At 42.6% G+C, this 14,160-nt stretch overlaps 1 protein-coding gene across 4 annotated transcripts in view; it reads right to left on the bottom strand.

The window, feature by feature from the left end:
* Window positions 1-14,160, bottom strand: part of stk32c (serine/threonine kinase 32C) — a 111,598-nt gene that overhangs the window by 30,615 nt on the left and 66,823 nt on the right. For 3 of the 4 annotated variants that reach the window (XM_004554567.3, XM_076891918.1, XM_076891919.1), the window contains 2 exons: window positions 9,158-9,309; window positions 260-433 (listed from right to left, as the gene is read on the bottom strand). In XM_004554567.3, coding sequence (XP_004554624.2) covers window positions 260-433; window positions 9,158-9,309 — 326 coding nt within the window. Of the gene's footprint in view, window positions 1-259; window positions 434-1,018; window positions 1,403-9,157; window positions 9,310-14,160 lie in introns of those variants that run through there. The other variant, XM_076891920.1, reaches the window with a different exon arrangement.

Genomic DNA, 14,160 nt, shown 5'->3' with positions numbered 1-14,160 from the left:
GCATTTCTCTATGCACATAGATATGTTTGTTATTTCCACCTCCAAAACCTTTACTCCACTGCAATCTTGCAGTTCTATGCAGAAAAAAAAGGGTGCAGCTTTAACTTTGCTTTACGAAACAACCTTCAGAAGGGTTTGAAGGGCAAATTTATGAAAGAGTTTTCCATATAAAAGAACACTTCATGCACTGTTTATAGCCATAGACTTTTCAACAGCTTGAAAGCTGCTGGAGGCCTTGAAATGAAATGAAAAGAAATACCTATGGATGATGTGCTGGCTCTGCAGGTAGTCCAGCGCCAGCGTCATCTCACAGAGGTAGAGTCTAACTGCGTCCTCGCTGAACTGGACGTTCTGCTGCAGGTGGTAGCGAAGGTCTCCTCCCAGCAGGAGGTCCACAACCATGAACATATCCTCCTCGTCCTGGAACGAGTACCTGGGTGCAGTGGGATGAGACGGCCTTCAGTCACAGCCCAGTGTGGGAAAACACATGCTGCGCAAACAACCGCAAAGACTGAGCACACAAGACCGCAAACATGCTCAGTATGCTTTTCATGCAGGACACAGAGTGCGTTACATGTGCAAATATTATCAGACACACGCATGCTGATGAGAAGCACGAAGGGTCGGCGGACGAATCTGCACAGAAGCAAATGCAAACATGCACAAATATGGCACATGCACACCTCACAGCCACAACATAATATCCATGCCAGCTGTCGGACAGAATGCAAAAACAGAGGACGTCACTGTCACATCAAAGCTCGACAATAACTTAGCTCGTCACCTGCTACACATTTTTTGTCAATCAGGCTTACTGGTCACGCACAACAAATTAAAACACAGCCTCTTAGTGATCCAGGTGGGGATTTGTAACAGTCCACTCCACAAATTCAGCTTCAAAACATTAAGCCACACCAGTGAACACAAATGTTTTTGTACAACAGAATCTAATCTCTCATCTGAGAAAAATAAAAGCAGAATAATATCTTAATAGACCCGGAGAGGAGGGACAACACACCAATCCGTGGTGACTCCTTCCATCAAACTTGGCTTAATGTGGTTGCCGCTGAGCCAATTCTTTACTTTCCCATTAAAGTTCTGATGCTGTGGCGATACCATTTCTTTTTATAGCTCACAGGTTCCCTCTGTATCTTTGGGCTTGGCTGTGAACACTCATTGGGGGTGGGGGCATTCTGATTGCTCCTATTCAGGTGCAATTTCCTGCTGCTCCGTGAGAGAGAAAGGGAGTTTGCTGCAGAGGCTGAAATCATTCAATCTTATCCACAGAAGGAAAAACCCATTTGCAGAACTGCTGGCTTTTTCTCTTCTCCTTAAAACACCACACGATTAACTGATGAATCACCCTCGACATTCATGTGATAGGATAAATTAAAAAAAGAAAAAAAAAAGAAGAGGTGCTGCAAAACAGGGCAAAGAAAGTTTCCAATACACTTCCGTGCCACTGCAGCCTGCACTCAATAGGAAACGACAGCAGAGCCACCCTACATCATGCACAGTACACAAAGCTGCCCTGACCTGTTTAAGGTCAAAACAAACAAAAAAACTAATATTGGCCTCAGCAGATGGCCAGCCCTAGGATGTTGTTTGCTTTTGGCAGGGGTTCCACACTGTCACCTTTTTATCACCTCATTGTCACAGCCCGATTCCTCAAACCCAGTTGACACACGAGCGTCCGCTGAGGTGGCACTCGCTATCTCAGCGTACCACAAAACTTCCAGCTTCCCTCGTCCACCGCTTAAATATCAGGGCTCCTGAGAGAGAGAGAGCGAGACTGCAGAGGCTTGGACTGCTTGTCATTTCCTTCCCCGCTTTCACTGAGGTGACACGGAGATGTCAGATACAGGCTGACAACTGGAGCATATGAAAAGCTCCAGCACTGACAAGCCTTGTCACCTTTAAGATTCTCACAAAGCACGGGATGGAGAAGAAACACAAACGGTTTTCTCTCTCTTTTTCGTTAAGGGGGCTTTGCTCCAAATAAACACAGTGTGAAATCCACAAATTCGGCAGTTCTGACACTTTAAATAAAAGCTTCTCCTGCTGTGAAATATGATCTGAGCTACCCTGGAAAGGAAAGTGAGGTGTATTAGTTGAAGAGCACTTGTCTGAAGAGAGTATTTGAAGACATCCATCCTTCCAATTTCCTTTCTGGCACTTGCTCCGGTCTTGGTCGCAGTGGTGGCAGCTTAAGGGGTGAGGACGCGCCAGCCAAAGTGCCGATAGTGTTTGTGACTTTGCAAAAGGAAAATCCAAACAGGCGCGCCAGCTTCACAGAGCAATCGCCCTGCTGTAGAGAAGAGAGGAAACTATGCAGGGCTTGAATATTTCGCCTGCTTCATTCAACTACTTCTATTTATTTTTATGCGTCAAAACCGAGACTGCGTTAAAGGACAGAGAGTTTTGAAGTCGACTTGGGCGCCTTGAGCTAATATTTTTGCACAAGATGCAGTTATTTGATCGAATGTTCACACAAAAAACAAATTTAGATTTGGGAACCTTTAACTCTTTCATATTTGTCTTGGAGACATTCACTGTAATATAGCTACGGTCAACATAATGTTTAACCACTAATCTCATTTTATGTGCTTCTGCTGCACTTGAGATGAGGATAATTTATTGAGCGCCGCTCTCCTAATGAGCACAGAGGAATTGCTGCACAAACCCTCGAGTATGAATGAATGCCTAGCAATTATTTGGGAGAAGAGTCTAGGGAGAGCCGTGACTGTCCAAAACCACGAGGAAGGACATGCTGGAAATGGCCGGGACAGGACTAGGTTGCCACGATTGCGGGGACTAAGAGAAGAAGGTTAGCCGGCTGGAAGGAGTACAAGGAACAGGCTGAAATAATCAGGCCACAATGACAAATGAGCCCGGGGAGGCAGGGAGGAGAGAGGGAAATAGAGAGACAGTGGAATGAGTTTTGAGGAAAAAGCTAGAGTGAGGCAAGAGCTTGTGATTCTGTTGGCTCTAACCGCTCTACAAAGTTTCGATGGCCTACATAAAGTTGATGATAGAGATGGCTCAAACTGGCCGTGTGGTTCAGTCACAAGACTTTTGCATGGTCCTTTGAGGATTCCAATGGTGTGAGTGAGCACTGCCTCCAACAACTCACCTTAAGACAAAACACCTCCACTGGCCTGCTTTCACAAGGTACACTTTAAATCCTATGCCCTAAAAAAAAAAGTTCTTCTTTAAGAGTAGTGTGTGTAGGGCACTTTGAACAAAAGTCCCAAGTCCTTTAGTGCTGGCAAGTCTAGGACGAAATAACCTTACCGACCGCAGTAAATGCTCATCATCCAGTTTTCTTTGGGCCACATTTGGCCTTGACTTATAACTTTGAGTCAGGTTGAGTCTGGCTGCCTCAACTGAACCAAATGTCAACCTTATATGAGCCAGATGTCAGATGTGTTGTGGCATTTTGGTCAGATCTGGCCCACAGATGACTTGTCGTTACCTACATCTAGTCCAGCTTATCACTTACAGTCAGATATAATTATTATACTTGTAGAAATCTATATTCAACCCGACCACATTACGGCAAGACCACAAAACACTCGGCAGAACTGAGGCATAAGTGCCAAAAGTAGCCCAGAATAGGCCCAGATGTGTCTGAGTCTGCATATTGCCTGGAAGCATGCTTTATTAAATATGGCTCAGCCGCACCAATGTGACCACTTTCAATACAAAGTGATTGCAGAGGACACCTGTGGGGAGGCAGCCTGCCTTCCAACAACCATGACCCCACTCAAACCGACTGTAGTCACACAGACTGGCGAAGGATTGCAGACACACTGCAATCAATCTGAGTCAGTCTATGCTGATAAGAACTTGTCTGTTAAGCGTCTCTTTGCAATAGGGGATTCAACTCAATTTGCTTGTATTCTGATTATATTCCTATATAAAAGCAGGGTTGCTGAGCACCCATGCAATTTTGCAGTTAATCTTATTGCTGTTTTCTTACTGTCTTGATGCGCCGAAGTTGCTTTGAAGAAAGAAACTGACTGCAAGTGGCTGCGAGCCTAGTCCCCATCTTCAAAGCAACCATTTCAAAGACAACAAGACTGTAAGCACGCGGTTGCAGCAGTCTCCGACCACTGCTGTTTCTCGTGTTACTGTAGCATTAGAGAAAAGATCTCGCAGTTCGTCTTTTATGATGATGATTTAAAGACTAAAGCCCCTCATAGGGCTTGTTATAACTGCTGACTGCAGGTGTAGAGGCTAATTTGTTCCATGGCCTCCCGAGGCCTTGTTCCATCCAGGTCTGCAATCAATATTCCTAATGGAGGCCGAACAGGAGAGAGCACATCCATCCTCGGAGCTGCTCTCGCTTGCTTTATATGACTCTGATGGAGGGAAGGATGCATGAGGCAAAACACTTCACGCAGCTGCTCCAGATGACTCACCCTTGTTTTGATTTTTCAACCTTTTACATTCTTCGAGATGATCCCAAGAGAGTGGGGAAGCTCTTTGACAACAGTTGCCGTGATGTACGTCCATTTGGTCACTGGTGCATCTCCTTAAGGGAGAATTGGTTGGAGCATTAAAGGGAAAACCAAACATTTACTATGATGTACAGACCAGGGGATCAAATTCCTTTCTGCACCCTACTGTTAGTTATTCTCTGCTTCAGGGTGGGGACCCCTGCACTCTGGAGTTTCCAACATTGCGAGTAAAAGAGGAAGTCGGCATCTTCTCACGGTTTGCAAATCCTTATAAGGATTTATGTGGATTTGGAGTGTGCAGCAGATGATAGTTAATTTTTCCTCCTTTAAGGTAATCCATTCAGCGTACCCTTGACTCCTACACATCATTTCTATGCGGCGAGGGAATGGTCGCAGCAATTACTGTGGGCTGCAAACTTGACATCCGCCCAGCTTAAAGCAGCCTTCCCCCGGCTGATGGGATTCAGTGTGGGCTTTCAGAAGACCGCTTCTTAATGAATTTCTTGTGATGCTACGGACGGAGCGGTTCAAACGCACAGGAGAATTCAACGACGTCTCAATGAAAGCGAAACCTCCATTTCCTGACGCAGCGTGCCAGGCTGTGTGTGTAGGTATCAGCTGGAGGAAACCTAACAAATCCTTATATTATGCACATCTCTCTTTTTTTGACAAAACAACCTCCTGTCTTCATAATAATCCCCCTCCTCCTCCTCCTCTCTGTGTGATTGTGGAAGTCATCTTCATCTGACAGGCGTTTGGTGGATTTTCCTGCGTTTTTTAAGACTATCTGTTTGCCTCCCTCCTGGCACAGTATCAATAAAAGCACTCCTGTGAAGCTTATCAAAACAGGCGTTTCTTGTAAGCTGGATCTGTTTGTGTGTTCGTTTTTTAAAAATAGGCATTTCCCAAAATGCCCTCAGCTGCTCTATCACATATGCATTATTAAAGCACCGAAGTGCCCAAATTCCAAGGACCAGAAATCGTATGGTTCTGTTTGATAAGCCTATGGATACCAGCAACTGTCTGATCAGCCTACCCACACAGGGAACCAATTATTTTCTTAGCTATACAGTAAGGTGGGAGACAGGAAGATGAGGCAGACGTCTCATCGGTCCTCTCTCATTACCTGCCTGGCTGAGATGTTGCATCACGCAGCAGCTAAATGGAGCAGTTTATCCGATGCATACAGGTGCATCGCAAAACAATCCTGTCACGCACAGATGCTCACAAAGCGTCTGGTAAACTGGGACAGAAATAAACTTGCGATAGAGACTCAAGCAGTAGATTGATTTGCTTTATGTGTCACTGTGTTCTCACATCCAGCTTTCAGGGAAATATCTGAACTTTCTTGTGATTAGACGTTTCCGTCAGTCCAGCGTAAATCCAACTGCTTATTAAGGAAGGAACTACACAAACCTGTATTTGAAGTAATCTTCTGAATACAGGTTTGCAAGAAAACACCTCTCTCGCTCTCTAAGCGTCAGAGACGTCTGCAAACCTGAAAACATCAACGCAGCTGCTTAAGTTCAGGGTAACAGCTGCATCCAGACATATTTACACATATCTGCCTGTCATATCATCTAACAGCAATGGCAACAGCCTGTTGACAAAGTACTCCTGCCTTCTGGATCCCTCACTGTTACACCTTTGTTTGTCTGTCTGTTACTGCACTTAGACAAAAGTTAGACTGCCTGAAACATTTCATGGCATTATTAGATTTCAACACATCACAAAAACAACTTAAAATGCTCAAACGGTAACACTGCATTCAAGAATCCCTATTGATCCAACCAACAGTCATCATTGGAACTTCTTTCCAAGAGTGACTTGACAAAAATAAGTCAGACGACTGTAATTTTAGTTCGTGGGCCAGATACAGTCTCATCTCATAAATGGGTCAGACCATATAACACATAACAGCTCTTTTTAAAGCAAGCTGAAATCATAGGTCAAGTGAAAGATCCTCCTCCTTTAAAGATCTGACAACTTGTTGGCTCAAGACTTTAGTGTGAAACTCTTGAGCCAACCCTCATATCTTCATATTTTGCTTCCAAGAAGCCAGACTTTCTTAGCAATAGTTCTTCAGGCTTCCTGAAGGTCATTTTAAGTGTTTCACCATTTTTTCCAGCAACATTTTTATTTCTTCCTATTATTATTGTTTTGTTAAGCCAATTAACACTGAGCTGTGAATCATTTATTATAAAAAAGACAGATGAACCACTGTTATGTCTACACATAACAGACAACTTGGCAAATAACCGATTTGAGACATGGTCTCAGTGAAATGTTGGCTGTCAAGAAGCCATTTTTAATGAAGAGAAACAGGGAGAAAAGACTGAGGTATGTCAAATTACACAAGGATTACTCTGATAGTCAGTGGCAACAGTTCTTATGGAGTGATGATTCAAAATTTGACATTTCTGGTTCAAACTGCTGTCAACATGTATGGAGCAGTGTCTACAGCCATGGTAAAACAGCGGAGGCTCTGTCATGGTTTGGGCCTTCGTTTCGGCCTGTACCGTTTTCTCCAAAAGCTGATGAACGCAGAAAAATCCCATCAGATTTTGATCCACTATGTACCATCTGGAAAACATCTGACTGGCAACAGCTTTATTTTGCAGCATGACAATGATCCCAAACAACTGCCAATGCAGTAAAAGCATACCTGGAAACGCACACTGGAACTTTATCAGTCATAGATCGGCTGTTCCAGAGGATTCTGACAGAGAACGGAAACAAAAGGCGGCCAACATCCAAAGAAGAGCTTTGAATGTCCTTCGGGAAGCCTGGAAAACTATTCCCGAAGACTACTTAAAGAAATTAGAAGAGAGCTGCCTAAGAGAGTTCACGTGGTGTTTTAAAATAAAGGTGATGATAGGACCAAACTGTGCAAACTCTTTTTTCTCTTAATTGCCCCTTGGGGATAAATAAAGTCTCTCTGATTCTGATTCATTATATTTACATGCGTTTCAATAAATCTGGACCCATTTCCTGTTTTCCTCACAAAACAAAGAAATGGGGGGCGGCACGATCCTGTATTCTCCTCATTTAATGACTAATCCATTTATAAAACAGATAATGAGCGGCCCGAGCTTAGCAAGTCCAATTTCAGCAGCGTGGCTCAGTTTTTTCAGCTTCATTAAAGCTGCTCTCATTACATGTACTTTACAATTTACAGATCACAGCTGAAAAGCACCAAAAATTCACATGTACGTTTTTGTGACTGAGCAGCAACATTTACATGTTTATTATTCAAATCGCTCGTCTCGATTTACAAACACTTTATTGTTTTTGGCATAATCACAAATGAATTCTCAACACATTTTATTGGAGCTATTAATGACCTCCCTGCAATTTTCACTAATGTTTCCAGTGGAACTCGTGTTTGAGTCTCAGGGTGTAGAGTAACTAAGACTACTGCTCTTGATTATATTTTAATATGCGTGGAAGTGACAAAGCTCAATTGGCTTCCATTAATTAGGAGCAGAGGCAGAAACTCCTCGCAGATGAAACACAAACCGTCCGCTTGCACGGATACCGCTACAGGTCTGCAAAATCTGTTTACAAAATCATCCTCAACGTCCTAAAATAACACGTGTCAAAGATAATGGTCCAATTAGAATGAAGACTTATGGCGTTTTGAGTATAGGACCAATTATACTTGGAAACGAGAGGAACTGCTCGAGTATGAGTTTCTGTGAGCTCCCGGTGAGATGGACAGGCCATTTTTTTGGAGCATCTCAAATGCAGAGAGAGGAGGTGTGAAACTTCTCAATCCCACGTAGCCACAAAGATACAGTTCAGCATGCTTGTCACTAATGGGTATTTAAAACAGTGCTGCTTGCAGAGAGAGAGTGAGGGTGAGCTGAGCAGCACAGCCAGAACTAGAAAACTAGAACACAGAAGGCTTTGGCAGCCATAAACTCCTGCAGGGAATTATAAAAAATAAACAGGCCTACTACTGTACGCTCATTAAAATGCCCTCAGTTTGTTGTAGTGAAGTAAGAGTATCTAGCAGGCAAATGCATTCTGCAGATTGATCTTAAATCATTCACAACTTGGTAAGGAATGAGCCCCGGACACGGCTTTGTCTCGCTCCGCGTAATCAATCCATCATGGAACGTGGGAATATTCTGGCAGCGATTGCTCGGAGACGACGAGCACGTGCACAACCGCTCTACCAATTACAGAGGAGCAAAGTGCTTTGTGTAATACGGCGTGAATGCCGTGCCAGGTCCCCAATTACATTTAGAAATGTGTCCCGCCCGGAGATGAGCATTGAATAATGAACGCAGCCTCCATTCACCCACATATCATACTCGAGGGAAGAGTGAGGTCATTTCAAACCACAGTAATTATCAAATGTGTGCTTCATGGGCTCAGAGCCAAAATTAATATCCCAGAATATCTCTCTGCTATAAATCGTTTCTTAAGTTAATAGCTGTTGGTTTCTGAAGGAGAATTTGTTCAAGCTTTAATTAAACTTTTTTTTTTTTTTTTTACCCACATGCAACACATAACATTCAAACAGAGTGCTTCTATTTAAAGGATGCGACAGATTTTTACAGCAAGCGTGCACACGTCTACTGGGAATCACTTGAGGGCGGACGCACGGAGCGCACAGACAGGCGAAGCAGGCAACCGACACAAACAGAGCCGACCACACTGAAAGTGTAAAAACATAGGATAGTCACCAGAGATTTACTAAAAAAACATGTTCAATTTCCTGTAGGATCTCAAGCTCTCTAAAGACGTTTCGGACCTCATCTCTCTCTATGCACTGCTGTTTGTTCATGTACTTCATGGCGTACATCTTCTCGGTGTCCCTCTTTTGTACAATGCATACCTGCAGCAGGGAAAGGACAGAACAGAGGGAGGGGGGGGAAAGGGAGAAGAGACAGAGAAACAAAATTGGGCACATTAGTACAAGATAATATAAATATTTAGCTGCTTTTCGTGCAGGTGTACAAATGCGGTCACGCTGCTGTGCGAATAAAATGTTTTCTAAACAGCCTACGGCATCATTCAGCTGCTGATTAACGCGATAACCTGAGTGGATGCCCTGCACTCATAAACCGAGCAGCTCAAATAAACGTCATTTTCGAAAACACGGGAGACAACAACAGAAACCACTTCCAAACAAATCACCTCATTATTTATTTAAACACTGATTACAGTTTTTTCTTTTTCTTATCAGGAAGTATCAGTGAAGGGTCAGGAACAGGACAGGACTCCAGAGGGGTCGCTACAATAACATTACAGCTTGCAGTCATTAAAAACAGATCACAGAGTCCTGCTTAGCAGGTCACCGCTGGACTTTTATCTTCTATGTTTTCTGCCTGTTTTTTCCAGTTTCATCTTTGTATAAAACTCACTCCAGGAAGACTGATTTAAAGCTGGTGAGGAGAGAAGGAACACATACAACATTCAATAACACACATACCCATTACACGTGTGCTGTGTCATAGCAGACTTGAAGACAAGAAATCAGAATCAGTCCTTTTGATGTGGCTTTCTAGCCGTCTCCAAAGGATGGTGAGGGCTAATTTGCATGACTGTTGAGCAGGGATGCCACCAACGCGCGACGCCGTCAGTAAAATGCTTAAATGAGCCAGAGGGTGAATACACATTTACAGTAGCTTCTGCAAAAATATCGCCTTTCTTCAAACCGAATTCTTCTATATCACACGAACATGAAGCCTGCAGACAAATATGCTAACTTGGCGGCTCACCCAAGTAATAGGCGACTTGTTTTAGCATCTTTCTTAAAAAATGCTTTTATTTTGTCATCTAAAAAAAAAAAAAAAGACATGATATCCAATTGTATAATTCCCTTGCTTTTATCCTGAAAGCTCAATGGTGGCTAACCAGCTACCCAATGCCCTTCCCATCTCGTGGTTTCCCTATTGGCTGGCTTCATTGGTCAGGTTGGTGAACTACTTCTCTACATCATTTAGTTTTTTAGCTTCAGGCTCCCTTTATCCAGAACTTCCAGCCGGTGGAGAGCTGCTTCATGTGCTACAAAAAGGAACAAACACAGTAAAGTTGGATTAAATCCATTATTTGAGAGGAGCCAGCCTCACCCCACTGTCACGATCTTTACACATAAAAACGGAATTCATTAATTGGAATGTGGGTACTGCAGCTCGATTTCTATTAGAGACCGTCGTCTTGGTTTTGTTTATCTGGGTTCCAACAAATGTGTGTGTGTGGATGACAAAAAGACCCGGCACAGGGAGAGTATCACAGTGGCAGCAGGTCAGCAGGAACACCATTACTCATCCTTGTAAACACATTTAAAAGATGCCAGCCTTGTTTTAAAGCCAAGGAAGGGGCCGGGGTGGAATATGATTACCGACCACCTACATTTAAAAATGTCCTCTGGTTTTCCTCCTTAACTGGATTTCTTCCAACAACATGGCATCTTGTGTGCATGCTAACACAGTGAATGTGAAACTTAGAAAAACCACATAAATCTCAGCATCAGTCACTGTCCAACTACCTAAAGGACAAAATCTAAGCAGCTGTTTTGGCCACCGCTGCACTGACTGTAACATTTGCCAACCACGTGAAGCATTTAATGCTAACCCCCCCTCCCTATTTCTGTTATAGACACTCAGCCATTCCTGGATTGAATTGTCCACCAAGGATCTTCTCGCAGGTCTGCTCGTTACAGTCAGATCCACACAGATGGCTGTTACATAGCACTCTGGCCCTGATGCACTGCAAAAAAAACACCCTTCACAGCATTTTTCTTATTTTTTCAGTCTTAGAAAACAGAGGGAAAAAATGCCAGAGGGAAGAGAAACTATCCCTCGCCTCCATCCAGATGGATGTTTGTGCAGCTGTGCATGCTGCAACACTTTTCACAAATATGATGATACCGTCCTGAAATGAGTTACCGAGCACTTCGCTGCTATGTTTAAATTATGTTTGCATTACAAACAAATAAAGAGGCTTCAAGAAGCTACATACTTCTGCCAATGAAATAAGGGTTTTTCCTCTTGATTTGCTGGGAAAGAATGATTTCAAGACTGAACACCAAGCTTAATGAGGTGTTAAAATAGACATTATGTGAACAGTGACAGGAGGAAAGCCATTACTGTGTAAAACATCATCTACTTAATTGTACTCGTGGTTTCCCCTGGAGCACAGAGCTCTAATGTGTGCCAGGTCTGACTCGCTGCCTCTCCATTTGCTTCCATCTGGATCTTCAAGTTCACCCCCCGCCTCCCCCCCTCCCATCACGCTCACCAGCTCATCGTAGCTAACATTCATCAAACCCTTTCTTCGTCTCCTGTTTGTTTGCCAAGTCTGCTGTTATTGTTAAAACTGTTGGTATATTACTGCACACCAATGTGGAATACAATAACATCAATTTCAAGACAGAATTTCAAAAACATGATTTATTAAGTTTACTACGGTTTGTGTCACAAAATTTATTCAGTGATGCAAATTTTAAAGTTATTTAATTTTATTTAGTTTTGTACCTGATGTTGGTTTTATAGAACATAATTAAACAGACAGTATAAAGGCAGCCACATTTCGTTTTGAGAAAGCCGTTTCAAAAATGGAATCTTACTTATTAAAGTAGAAAAGATCAACACTGGAGAATAGAAACTAGATGTTTGCGTTTCCCCTCGACTCCACAGTGTAGTTACTTAAAAGCCGTTCTATCCTTTTCGTAGGTTTTTAGAGATAAAAGCGGGATTTTCAGGTGCGCTTACACCGATTCTTTCTTCAAACAAGAAGCACAATAAATTTTTAGAGATACTCTAGACTTCCTATAAGTGTTATTAAAGAAAGTGCTGCTTCTTCTCTTTTCCTTCCCCCCCCCAAACGGTCCCCCATCCGCAACTCCTGCACAACATGGCTTTGTGTTCAATACCGATCATGTAAACAATACACAGAAGTTCGTTTAGCGTAGAAAAGGGGGAAAAAAAACGCTTTACAGAATAAAGCAAAATACATTTTAATATCGCTTCACCTGATTCAGTTCCATATCGAAAAGGAGTGAGAAGAAGTGCACGCGTATTTAATCCGACCCCGTTATCAATCAATATTTATTCAGCTTCCTTACTGATATGATCTGCAGAAATAATAATGATTTCTAATATAACATATACACCACATTATACAAGATATCATCATGTTTACGTGATGATGTGATCTGATTCAATCTGATGTGATGACTTACCCAAAAACAAGTGTTCTCATTAGTTTACATATTCCAAGTGAAGCGTGTCGAATGATTAAAATTATCAGTAAATGTGAAATCTTGAGGTCTGAAGTCTTGACTGAGAGAACAGCAAAGATGATGAATGGCTGTACACAGCATGTGCTCAGTTAATGACAGCGCTGATTAAGAATCGTGTGCTTTACATTTTTTCACTGGTTTTGCTGGATGTGCACTTTTTTTTCAATGTGCACATGAAAAGCAAAAAATAAAATAATACTGTAACTCCTTCTCTTTCAGCTCCGTCCAGTTTCTGTGTTTATCATATTTGTGGGATGTGATGCGCTTGGAGACTGTTTTTGCTGCTGTGATGCAACATTTCAAATGTAAGTGGTCTGACTGAAATCTGTTCTCATGTTCAGGGTTGAAAGGTCACCAAAGCAAAGCAAGTGAAATCTCAGAAATGTTCAGTTTCTCTTTACATTTTTTACTTTAACAATATTTCTACGGCACATTATGTTTATAATGTACAAATTGATAAATATCTCAGGTTCACAGCTTGCTGCTTAGGACTGCAAGGTTTACAGTTTTGGGTTCATGTATAATCCATCTGCAAAGAGAGCCGACGGAGGCACAGGGGGAGCTGAAGGTTATAAATAGTGTCCGACTTTATACATGAAAAATCAGTTTGCATGGATGTTTTCCTCATCACGCTTTTCTGTGCTGACCATATTCTGTTACCCTGCATTGCACAAAGCTACTTTGAAATGTATTTATTGGTGATTGTGTGTCAGTATCGTAGAATGTAAAAACACAACATTTCCAAACCAATCAGATATCAAATTATCAGTCATCTTCCACTACCCTCGTGTTATCTGGAATCCTCAGGAGCCGGTCAGCGGAGTGAAATGATGACTTTTAAAAAGGATTTATTCATTTATTCATAGAGTGTAGACCAGTTTAGTATGGAGCAGAAAAAAGTGACAATTTGGAGACGAGAGGTGTGAGGTGGAATGTTTTGCAAGCTATTTGCATATGAATGGAGACGTTTTCACCTAGAATTAAATCAGTTGAGATGGAAGATCCCCGCAATTGCAGAGTGTGGGACTGAGGTGCCATAAAGAGATACCTTCTGAGACAAGTTCTCTCAGAGCAGTCGTGGACACTCATATGTTCCTAATTATTCTGTAACATTATCTCTAAAACGCTAACGGTCGGTGTGAGTCAGCCTATCGTTAACACTGCTGGCCAGGCTCTCGTTAAATTCTAATTTAGGAACACCTGCTAGTCAGACTGCTTTGAATATTTGTCAGAGATAAAGGTCAGTTTGTTTTCAAACAAGCAGGGCGGAAGACGGGCAAATCTGAGGACGGTGCCAGATCTGTCCGCTGGCTGGCCAGCTGCGCATCTGGGAGAAGAGCTGGCTAATAAATTGGCACAGCGGCCACGTCAGGCTCTGGACTGACCAGCCTCCAGCCAGCAAGAGTCATCCAAAAACAAAAAAAGAGAGAAAAAAGAAAA

Source organism: Maylandia zebra, linkage group LG13 (genome assembly GCF_041146795.1).
Source record: "Maylandia zebra isolate NMK-2024a linkage group LG13, Mzebra_GT3a, whole genome shotgun sequence".
NCBI lineage: Eukaryota > Metazoa > Chordata > Actinopteri > Cichliformes > Cichlidae > Maylandia > Maylandia zebra.
The sequence above is the reverse complement of the archived record's forward strand: the minus strand, read 5'-3'. Positions and strand labels throughout refer to the sequence as shown.